The sequence below is a fragment of the Dermacentor andersoni genome, chromosome 2 (genome assembly GCF_023375885.2).
Source record: "Dermacentor andersoni chromosome 2, qqDerAnde1_hic_scaffold, whole genome shotgun sequence".
NCBI lineage: Eukaryota > Metazoa > Arthropoda > Arachnida > Ixodida > Ixodidae > Dermacentor > Dermacentor andersoni.
The window spans coordinates 146,613,039-146,625,132 of NC_092815.1; the positions used below are offsets into that span (position 1 = coordinate 146,613,039).

Here is a 12,094-nt window from a genome sequence, read left to right on the forward strand (position 1 = left end):
ATGCGCGAGTGCGTCGCCGTAGGAAAGCGTGTGGCGGTGAGCTTGTATAAGCTGTGCTCGTGCGCGCAGGACAGGGCAATAGCAGACATCTTTGGCATTGGTCGTTCTACCGTGAACGTGATCTACAGGGAATTTTGTGCGACTGTTGTTGCCACCCTCGAGAAGGAATGGGTCAAAATGCCTTCACCGGACGACATGGCAGCGCACATAAAAGAATTTCAGGCAGTGTGTGACTTTCCGCAAGGCGTCGGGGCCCTGGACGGCTGTCACATACCAGTATCGCCGCCAAAGGAGCACGCAAGTGATTACTACAACTACAAAGGCTGGTAAGTATCTCTCTCTGGGTCGTTTTGTTGTCGTTGACGTGATGAATAATTATGGCTGTAGTTGATGAAAACGTTTCACCAAATTGAAGGATTAACATTTAACATTGCCTTCGTTAAATGTTTTCAAAGCAATTAAAAGATAAATGCTAGGCTTGCTGCGCGTTTCGACATTTCACCAGTCATAACGCTCGTTCTTAGTGGTGCAATATGACCTGTGTAAGTGTAATTCGTTGCTCTTTATTTTCTTGTGCTATGTAACTTAATAGTTATGACGTTGTTCTTTGCCGGTACAGCATCCTATTGCTTGCCCTGGTCGACCATAAGTACCGGTTCAGGTACGTGAACGTCGGTTCACCAGGGCGCGGTCACGATGCGTATGTGTACCGCCAGTCAATATTGGCCGATATGGTTGAGGGACCCTTGTTCCAAGCCCCAACAGCAACAATCAGCGGAGTTGTGGTACCACCGTTGATCCTGTGCGACCAGGCGTTTCCGCTGACTTCTAACCTGATGAAACCCTTCAAGAGCTTTGGAGAGAACGATCGGCACAGGTCGTACAACTATAATTTATCAAGGTCCCGAAGGATTGTTGAAAACGCGTTCGGGAGGCTCAAAGCTCGATTTAGGCTGGTTCTGAAGAAAATGGACGCCGACATTACGAATGTGCCAATGATCGTAAGGGCCTGTTGTGTGCTCCACAACATATGTGAACACTTTTCAGACTCTCTTTCACAGCAGTGGCTGCAAGAGTCTGATATTGAAAGTATGGTGTATGTGCAACCTGAACATTCTACAGATGTGCAAGTTGGAAGCGGACCAGATGTTCGAGGAGCCCTCGTTGAATATTACCGCGAGCGTGGAGGCCACCAAAGTTTGTGATGCAGGGCTGTGTTCAGTTTGCTGCGCTGCTCTTCATTGTTCACTTGTACGCATACATATCCACGTGTTTTTGTTTCCCCCCTTGAATTCTCTGTGAAATAGAAAAGCAGTTTCTAAGTCAAAATAGCTACATCACTGAATAACAGCATGTTAGTGGGGTCATCATGTTGCTTCACAAGTTATCTTTATCACAGAAACAATAAAGTTGCCTGCATGATTATATGCATTACAGTGATGCGAAATAGTATCAAATATTTTGCAGGCCTTTTATCGACATTTTCTGTAGGCTCATAATAGCTGTTACCTTCAGTCAAACTAACAATTCCACAGTAAACAGCCAATTATAGGAGCTGCTGAACAGCTCCCCGTTATGTCTCTTGCATCTACCAACTGGTATGTCACACACGATCATGATCCTCATACAATACCTTTTTCTTTTGTAGCAGAGAAAGTAGGAAAATTAATTTGAAAGCTGAATGAGTTATCTTACACTGTTCAGTCACTGACCTTACAATGCAATAACAGTGCAAGACCAGATGTGTTTACACACTGCAAAAGTGCAAACCACCATTTATAGGCAGACTGCACTACAACACAGATCACCTTTAAACTCTCCTAGCACATGTAAACATAGTGGGTAGCAGGTGGCGGCTCTGCTGTAGCACAGCCAATAGTTCCGACAAACAATTACGTCTTGCAACATTTATTCAACTGCCATTTTTGTTTAATGAACTAGCAGTTCTGTATCAATATGACAGGAGACTGGACTGATTGAAAACATGTTTTGTGGTCCCTTTTGTACATGTGCGTTGCTGATGTGCGCCAGCTGATGCTGGCACTTTGTATATTCACAATATACAAGATTTGTCTGGGAACTAGTAGCACTGATTTTTTTCCCACCACAACGTGGTGAAGGAGGAAGATGTTGTTGCACTGGTTGGGTGGTAGGGGTCTTAGCTACGGTTGCGCCAGTCGTCTGCAAGCCTTCAGGGAGTGTAGATAGAGTTTAAGCTGAACCACTTTAAAAGTGCATCGTCATCTGCAGAATGAATCGTCTGTTAGAGCAGCGTTACGTAGTGAACTTTTGCATCAAACTGCATAACTGTGAGTGAGACCCATTGCATAATGAAGTGCGTTTGAGCGGAACAAATTGTTTCAGGAGGGAAGAGAGCAAGAGGGGGGGGGGGGGGGTGTAACGAGGAAGCTGAAGAGCATTTCAGTTTCTGCGTTCCAGTGAGCCTTCAGTGATTGGCAAAGTCGCTGAAAATGCTGCGTTGATGCAGACTGGGCATATTTTGCTAAGTATTAAGTCGATGTGTCAAAATTGTGAATACATTTTTTTTTAGTTCAGTCCTACTACGTTCTGGAGAAGCCCTGCATGTACACAAAAGAAAACATCTATTAAGAATGCTTCTGTACTACTAAAGAATTCCAGCATCATGCACAAACAACCTGCAGCCCTGAGGCTGTAAGCTGAGCAACAGCTGCATCAGTTTCATTCTTCACTAGGTACAAGGATGAAATGACTAATAGGTCACAACAAATGCGGGACGCGACCTCCCGTCAATCTTTATTAAAATACTGCTCCAGCAGTCGAACAAGTCTTTCTGGAGCATTTATTTGTCGCTCTCTGAGCACCCGGTCTTCTTTGGTCGCCGATTCCAATGCCTGCCGAAGCAGGCGTTGCTCGTTAAGGAGGTCCCGCTGAAATTCACTTGTGCTTGTGAGCTTTCTCTTTCGAGAACGACGCTGGTTTTCATTTGTTATACGACTTCTCTGTGATGGTGCCTCATCTGCTAGTTCTGATGTGGGGACAGCTTCCGATGGCTCCAGCTCCCATTCATCCTCGTTGTTTGGCGATTCGTAGCCATGCTCCATGCTACAGATCAACTGAAGGGTGAAAAGAATTGTATCTTAAGCACACATACACAACAGTGAAACTTGATTTAGTAGCATCCTACTTAGCTCTTAAGGCTGCCTCATCACACCTGATTATCAAAACCATACACTTGTCTTCTATAGGCATTTTTTACATTGTGGATCTAGTGTTCACGACGCCAAAAAACTTCCTGTTGCACACTTTCTGCATTCAGTTTTACCAGAAAGCATGCGATTTGTAGCGCTATACATGAGAAGATGGGGCACTACCTCATTATATGCCATGCACATTGCAATGCTTTAGAGGGCATTCTTGTCTGCATATGTAGGTACATTGCTTGATATGTGGCGTTGTTACAGCTTGAGTGCACATCAGTTCTTTACTGTAATAAAGGTACGACGAGAGCAAGGGAAATTGCTGAAGCATTTTAATTAAGCTTGATGTGTGTAAACAATTCAACAGCATCATTAAACTGCACTTCAATCATTCCTTTATATCACGTTGCTTTCCATGCTCTTCTGTCACCTCGTTGTCATTCAGTTTATGTATACAATTTTCATTCTTCTGAATAAAAACATTTTCGGAAGCACTTGTCCTGCCTCAATTGGCAATTTGTTTTGTTTGCGTTTTCAGCCATACCTATCCGAAGCTGTACTGACTTGTCCATTCTTATGCATTTAAAAGCACGTCATGCTGAGTCTGCTTCATGCACTATTATGAGCATGCATTTGTATAGGTTTATCATGACAAACTTGCCTGTTCAACTGTGGCATCTGAGTGCGCTGCACTTTCTTCTACCAGCGACTGGTCATTCGCTGGCAGCGTTCCAAGAAAGCGATGTATTTCATTAAAATACATCCATGGCACAGGTGCAGAGCCTGTTGTGCGTTTCTTTGCCCAACTTCTGGAAAGGTCGGTGAACAGCATAAGTGCTATTGCATGAACTAGGCAAAATCCATAGGCATAGTAAGCACACTTCATGCAGGAAGAAAATTACAGTATGTGCTTTAGCGCTATACTTTCAAAATAAACAGTGGCCGTGTGCCAGTGACCTCGATTAAGCATGACATAACTAGCATTTGCGCAATTCTCAAAGTCAACATGCATGCACGCACTGCTGTATGAACAATTTTCACTGTCACTGAGCAGGCCAGCGAATTTTGCACCATCCAGTAGACATGGTTAGCTGTCTTGGTAACAGGGAATGAATACTTTAGGGAATTTTATGTTCCATCAAATCACACTACAGTTCACACTACACACTTAAGTTAAATCACACTACACTTAAATCCCACTACACACTTAACTTAAATCACACTACACCTAAATCCCACTACACACTTTACTTTACGCTCCCAGCCGTTCCCTTTTTTTTTTTTGAAAGACAAGCACAGCACATATGGATCTGAAACGGACGCTGCGGTAGTGCTCGTGTGAGAGAATTCAGCTGTTGCGTCTAACGTTTCAATTCGGCGGGCATATCAAGTGCATCTTCACCAAACTCAAAAAGACAAAGAAATAAAACAATGCAGTCACCCGTTGAATGAACCACGGCCGATCGACGAAAACATGCCCATGAACCCACACACACATCTCACGACATCAGTATACTAGCCTTAAATGACTGGAAATTAAGTGCCAACGCTGTTTCTGCCAATGTGCAGCACATAATATCAAGGCTTACCTGTACATTTGGGTGAGGTTGTCGATCTTGCTCTGCACCTGTTTTCTTGTCCGGATAATTTCGAGCCTGGCGAGTCCTTGCACAATGCGATCATATACTCTAGCATTCCTCCGCTCTCCTCTCAGGTGGTCTAGATGCTCTTCCCAAAGACTTATAAGAGCCCATGTCTCCCGTTCGCCCCACGTTGTTCGTGGTTGCGGCGGGGCCGTCTGTTGGGTTGCCGTTTGCGAGGAGTCGGAGGCGCTCATTCCTTGTGGCTAGGCAGCGGTTGGTGCGCGTAAACGAGGTAAAATACAGAACTACTAAACAAAAGTGACGAGGGAAGACGCACAGAAAAAAGCCGAGGAGACTTGAAATGCCTAGCTGCCGCTCGCCAAAGAACCAAACCGCACGTGGCACCCGTGTTGCCCGTGTTTGTGTCGATCATGTCGATGTTGCTGCTGACGACAGGCCGTGCCGGCGCTGCTGTACCGGCGGCTTCATGATGGAGATTGCGGGTGTCCCGAAAGTGTTTAGTACCTTAGTAATAGTATTTCGTACTTATAAGCTTGTTCTGAAGACGTAAAAATTGAACTCCCATATTTTTGGATATCTTTTTTTTCTGCTGTCGGACGCCCTCTAGGCTCGAGAGTATTCCCTTGAGGTTTCAAAGGACGAACGCGCACTCCTTCGACTCAAAGCTCCCTTCCAGTAGGGCTCCTTTGCTGTGCCCGTGTGACAGCGCGCATTCTCCCTTGAAGTAAAGGATCTTTGGTTCAAAGGACTTTGAAAGTGCCCGTGTGACTGGGGTATAAGACAGGCTGCTATGGGTTGTAGCGGGCCTAAACAGTGAGGCCAGGACTTCATGGGAGCGCTTGACTTTCTGGGAGAGCCGGTGCTCAGCTCAGCACAAGAAGGTGCGATTGAAACCAGTAGTGAAGCTGGCACTGGCGTTGAAGACAAGTTACAAGAGTTTTCCGACGTGTTTCAACTAGAGCTAGGGCTCTTAAAGGGGCCGCTTGCCCATCTGCCTTTGCGTGACGATGCTGTTACCCGGTTCGTCAAGGCACGGCAGATGGTGTGCGCGCTGCGGTCCAAAGTCGAGGCCAAAATTCATCGCCTAGTTGAGGGTGGAATTCTTGCCCCGGTCCCACACTGGGAGTTGGCGGATCCCATGGTGGCAGTTGTAAAGCGCAATGGAAGCATTCGCTTATGCGGTGATTTAAAAACTACAGCCAGCCAAGAATGCCACAAGATCTAATATCATCGCCCTCGCATAGAGGATATCATGGCGACTCTTAACGGTGGCGAACTTTGAGAGCGCATCTCTTGGACGCCCGTTCCTGCGTTGTTTATCGGAGTAACTCGCCATCCCTCGGCGTAACCGAGAGAATGAGCACAGCGAAGGATGAAAGAACCAACGCGGAGTGCAGCGGGGCAAGGAAGACGGCGACAGCGAAAAGAGAAAGAAAACGGAGGAGGAAGGTGTAGCAGAACCAGGAGGCGCAAATCGGAGGAGGAGGATATGGCGAAGCCGCTGCGCCGAGCAGCACGTCTTCTGCGGCGACGGTCGTTGCGAGATGGCGCCATAGTAGCGCGTGTCATCTGCTCAGCGATGACGCCATCGATAAGGCGCTGGTAACAAAGCGCTCCATGAGCGGAGGTTTGTCTGCGGTGGCTGCTGTGAATCGCGCCCTCGCGCCACCCACGCGCTGTCTCTCGCGCCACACTTCGCTCCGTTCGCAACGTCCCAAACGAGACAGATTGTCCGCACCGGCAAATATATTGCGAAGTGAAACCGCATATAGAGCTGCGCTGAAATTTCACATTAGGGAGTATTGTAATCACCGGCCAATTTTTTACAGCCATCGGTCTCCATAAAGCACACAGCCAAATTGCTTTAGACAAAGAATCGCAGCTGCTCACGAAGATCAATACGAAGGAGGGCCTCCTTTGCTTCACCCGGCTCCCGTTTGGAGCAGCTTGTGCGCTGGCCAATATTTATTAAAATTTGGCAAAAATTGAACATTTCCAGAAAACGAAACTATCAAGTTTACAACCCTGTAACTTAGCAATGAAAGATGATATCACTATTCTGTTAATCGCATCTAATAGTTCACATAAAGCGGACTAAATTGATATGTTACACAATTAATCTAAAGAAATTGAGTAGTATGTAAATACAGCTTTTGCAGGATCCTTGTTCACTGCATAACAAATTCACGTAAGACATAAAATGACAAGTCAAATTTGTCCACTTTCGATGATCTAATGGATGCCGTTTACAAAACCGTGATATCTGTTCTTGGAGCAAAGCGATTAACTTGCAAACTTCTTGCATCCATTTTTTTCAAGCTTTCGCATTTATGAAAATTCCTGTAACATAATTCAGCCCATAAATCGAAATTCTGCTTCCAACTGTCACTGGAATCTAACTTTCTCTCTCAAATGCAAAAATATCATTGAAATCGGTCCAGGGGTTATCTCAGAAAAACGTTTTTGCGTTTTACATGTATTTGAATAGGCAGCGTCGGAGTTGGGCCCGAGCTAAAGCTTCCTAAATTTTCGCTTTCTGAAAATTTTCAATTTTTGCTAATAATAAAAAAAAAATTGACGACCTAACTCGAACATTCGAAACAGTCACTAGATTTGAAGTTATTCTTTTAATTGCAACATACCTTGTCAAATTCGGTGCAGTGGTTGCCGAGAAAAAAGAATTCTTCTTTCACATGTATTTAGATAGGAGCCGCCGAGCTAAAGCTTCCTCTTAACTGGATATAGCCTCGAAGGCCTCGAAAACGCAGCGTGCGGTTGAGAAAGTCAGGTGAGCTCTCCTCGCGCACACACGCGCTCGTGCCACTGCTCGCGCGTTCGTCGTCCTCTTCTTCCACAGCTGGCTCCGATGCCGCTCATCATGCAAAAAAAAGGCCAAGTTAATTAAGATAGAGTTAGCTCAGGCACCCAAACGCACTTCCCTCGGTGGGAATCGAACCCTCGAGCTTATGTCGAAGTCGAACCCATGACCTTTGGTGTTAGGGCTAAGTTAATCAGGGCACGGTTAATTATTATAAGTTAATTAGGGCACTCGAACCCACGGCCTTTAGCGGGAGTCGCACCCTCGCTAAGCCTTTGGTATGGTATGGTATGAAGAATCTTACTTAGGTCCTGAGGGATCAGTCTGGGACTGATGCGGTTGTTAGGACGAAGTTAATGAAGGTTCACTTAATCGGGTGAGCGTCAATTGACACACTGGACCCACGACCTTTGGCGGGAGAAAACCAGTAATAAGTAGTAACGAACAAATTCGAATAAGAATGTGAACCAATTTAATGAATACCTCTTGATCCCACAGGCTTTCACCTTCACCCTTTTTGGCGCATCCTAAAATAACTCTCAATATTATCTATTTTACCCGCCGTGGTTGCTTAGTGGCTATGGTGTTAGGCTGCTGAGCACGAGGTCGCGGGATCGAATTCCGGCTACGGCGGTCGCATTTCGATGGGGGTGAAATGCGAAAACACCCGTGTACTTAGATTTAGGTGCACGTTAAAAAACCCCAGGTGGTCAAAATTTCCGGAGTCCTCCACTGCGGCGTGCCTCATAATCAGAAAGTGGTTTTGCCGCGTAAAACCCCATAATTTAGTTGATATTATCTATTTTAAGTTTACCATGCTTGGTGCATGGCAAACACAACTATTACCTTGAGCAGGGCCCTGGCCTGCCTGAAGGCGTATACTATGCTGCACTTGTCTCAAGCGGATGTTCGAAAGATATGTGCCTTTGTTCATAGGCGATGTGACAAGCATATAAGGGAGCAGGGCACCGGCGGGAAAAATTTCGGGGGTTGCTGAAACCTGTCAGGCCCTCCCCTCCTCACCTGGCTACGCCACTAATGTTGGGTCCTATCACGTATAACCAAAATTTCCGCCTAAGGCGACCACGATCCTTGCACCTTTGTATGAACTTTCGCGCTCAAGGACGGGGTGCAAGTGGAGTGTGGCCACACAGGAGGCCTTCCAAGATGTCAAAGCATTGCTGAGAGAAGCAGAGTCTCTTGTTCATCATGACCCAGACAAGCCTTTGGTACTAGAATGTTATGCTTCAGCAGTCAGCATTGGCGCCGTTCTGTCTCACAACATGACTGAGGGGACGAGAGAGCCCACCGGATTCTGCTCCCGCATACTCACATTCGCCGACTGGAACTACTCTCAGCTGGAAAAGGGATCCCTGGCGCTTGTGTTCAAGTGGCGAAATTGCGGTCATATTTGTTAGGTCGGAAATTCACGATTCTGAGTCATCACAAGCCATTAGTCAGCGTTTTCAATCCAGACATGCCATGACCGCTGCCCGGATAGATTGGGGGGCCCTCCAGCTGAGCACCCACTCCTACACCAAGTTCAACGGAGCCGGAACAACGCCAGCCGGAACATTCGGCTGACGCACTGAGACGCGCTAAGCCACCTTCCACGGGGAGCACCGCCCACGTCGTCGATTACTGTGGGTATGTGTTCCCTAACGCCGGTCTGGACCATAGAGTGGAACTACTGGTTCTCCATACTGCCGAGGACGATGAATTACTTCGGGTGGAGAAGTGAGTGTACGAAGGCTAGCCACGTCAGTTAGACACAAAAGAAGTAACTCCGCAGCCGTATCCGGTGTGGAAGGACGAGTTGACGGTGAGGGAAGGTCTGGTGTTCCGGAGCCACCGAGTCGTCGTGCCTAAAGCCGCCAGGAACGCAGCGTTGCGGCTTATTCATTAGACGTATCAAGGAATCACTGCTTTGAAGCGACTATCGCGCTCGTTGCTTTGGTACCCCCGCTTTGACAAAAATACTGAGCAACTCGGGAATACATGGTACTTATGTGTTCAAGCCGCACCGATGGCACCACGCCAGACAGCCATGGTCGCGTCTTCACATTTATTGTAAATACACACATTTAAATTGCTATAAGCGGTTAATTGAGGTCGATTCTCAAAGCAAGTCGCTGGAAGCTGTGCCCTTGAGAACTTTCATGGCTGGGACAACCATCGATGCCTTGCGCACCATCTTTAGCACTGTTGTGCTGCCGCGCACAATCCTCACAGATAATGAACCACAGTTTTCAAGTGTTGAATTACAAGACTTTCATAACGTTGAATGAATAAATCACGTACGCGTCGCTCCATATCCCCCGTAATCGAACGGTTTAGCGAAACGAGCGGTGCTGCCTATAAAACGAAGCTTGCAGAAAAACAGGCAAGTATCAATGCAAACGCGGCTGGCCAGGATTTTGCACATCTGCCTACGAACGCCACTATCAGGTGGAAAAAATGGCTGTGGCTTAGGTAAAGTTAAGCCCAGGATGCGAAGCATACTAGCCTTTATTTTAGTTGTTGAACCACTGTTTAGCCTGGTGAACTGCTGTTGCTTGGCTATATTTGGTTCGGCTAGACGAAGAAACAACTCATGCGTTACTCTGCTTCGCCTTCAAGAGTGGAACGCGACAGCGTTCCCGTCGACCCGCCAAGGGGTGTAAGACAATGGGCTACGGCGCAGCGACTACGCGCCCCGCATTGGACGCGGTGAGCGTCGACCAACGCAGCGTTCGGCGCGGCAACGAAATGTGCGCCTGAGCAAGCGACGCACGCCTGAGCCTTAGAAACAGCTCGTTTCTAAGGCAACACCGCATTCACTAGAGGCGCTTTTGTGCCGCTTCGAAGCATCGTACTTGTGGCTCAGTGGTAGCGTGTCCGTCTCACACTCCGGAGACCCTGGTTCGATTCCCACCCAGCCCATCTTGCAAGAGTTGAGCCAAAGCCACCTAGAAAATCAGTCTCTGTAGCACGCCGCAACCTTCGATTCTCATTCCAACGAGCAGCTCTGTCTCGAAGAGGCATCTCACCTCGTGAGTGTCTAGCAGAGGCAAGCGCAGCTGCTTATATACCGCCGCGACGCCGCGAGCGACGGCGCGAGTTGGAGCTCCATTTCTCCTCTGTCGTGACGTCACGGTGTCACGTGGTACTGAAGGCGACACCGCCTCGCCTGAGGAGCTGGGTTGAGCTCTCGTAATATGCTTCGCATAAAACACCAGCCATGCTGTTCACTGAGCGCGAGGCGCGCTCCAGATTATAAAAAGTGTTGCCTTCAGGAACAATAGCAGAGCGCGACAATTACCGAATTGTGAAGAACTTTTTTCAGAAAGATTAACCAATTTGGGTACGAAACTATGGCGGTCTCGACTCCAGCACGGATCCAAACCAAAAAACGGATCTCACAGAAAGGCCAAGGCACTGGAATGAGTGCCCGTGCGACGGCACTGGGACGAAGTAAGCTGTAGTGCAGGGCATGGAGCAAGTACAGTCGGGTCTCTCAGCCGTGAAAAAAATTAGTGGCGTAGCCAGATGGAGGGGAGGAGGTTTTGACAGGCTTCAGACACCCCCAAATATTTCCGGCCGGTGCCCTGCTCCCTTTTATGCTTGTCATTTCGCCTATGAACAAAGGGGCACATCCTTCGAACGACTGCTTCAGACAAGTGCAGAATGGTACACGCCTTCAGGCAGGCCAAGGCCCCGCTCAAGGTAATAGTGGTATTATTATGCACCATGCATGGAGGGGGGGGCAAACTGTAAATAGATAATATTGAGAGTTACATTACAATACGCCAAAGAGGGTGACGGCGAAAGCCTGTCGATGACTCTGTATTAACAGAGCCATCGACAAGCCCTCCTATACCGACACGGTGGACGCTGCCACAACCACGGGGCTACGAAGGTCGAACCATTGAGCCTGCTACTGGCGCTCTTGCCTCCGCTAAGAATACCAATGACAACCTAACACATATTTTGTTGCTAAAGGTCCATTACAGAGACACTAAAGAGAAACAGTAAATCATTTTAGACTGATAAAACAATCTTTCAGAACTTTGTACTCATGAGCATTGTGGCAATAAGCGGATTATTAGAAGAGAAAGTGAAGATTTAACTTTCATTTTTCAAATTGTTTGTAGCGCCCGCACGCACATCAGTGTGGAGTCATACTTCAACTAAGTTTATTCTTTGACTCCTTTAGAACAGAATTCATCAATATTGGCCAGTAGAACATTAACTAGACCCGAACAGACACCGTCAAATTCCATAACACAGCAAGCTGGTGCAGGAATAAAAAGGTGGTGGTGGCGACACCATATTTAGTTTTTGCAAGTTATCTGGCTTATCAAGCCAATTCTCACGGTAAGAGTTGTTTTTTCGATGTTGTAGAAGAATGATTCAATAAAGCACAAATAAATTTTCTCTTTTGTGTCCCTTTATAGCAAGCGCTGTGGTACATGGCTTGGGCAACCTGCCGGCCACAGAACCCCCCGAGTGCT

General features: G+C 47.1%; 1 protein-coding gene and 1 long non-coding RNA gene across 2 annotated transcripts; one reads left to right on the forward strand and one right to left on the reverse strand.

Moving 5' to 3' along the window:
• Positions 1-330, forward strand: LOC140215852 (uncharacterized). The gene has a single exon (XM_072286174.1). It carries the CDS (start codon positions 1-3, stop codon positions 328-330), a length of 330 nt encoding a protein of 109 aa, XP_072142275.1.
• A 2,439-nt stretch (positions 331-2,769) lies between these two features.
• LOC126540616 (uncharacterized) lies at positions 2,770-5,574 on the reverse strand. The gene is made up of 3 exons (XR_011892573.1): positions 4,769-5,574; positions 3,841-3,988; positions 2,770-3,095 (listed from the first exon to the last, which is right to left on the reverse strand). It is a non-coding gene; the product is annotated as an uncharacterized lncRNA (long non-coding RNA).
• Between the last annotated feature and the right edge of the window lie 6,520 nt (positions 5,575-12,094).

Excerpts from the sequence above, each read along its gene's own strand:
- LOC140215852 (XM_072286174.1), top strand. The coding sequence starts at position 1 with ATGCGCGAGTGCGTCGCCGTAGGAAAGCGTGTGGCGGTGAGCTTGTAT.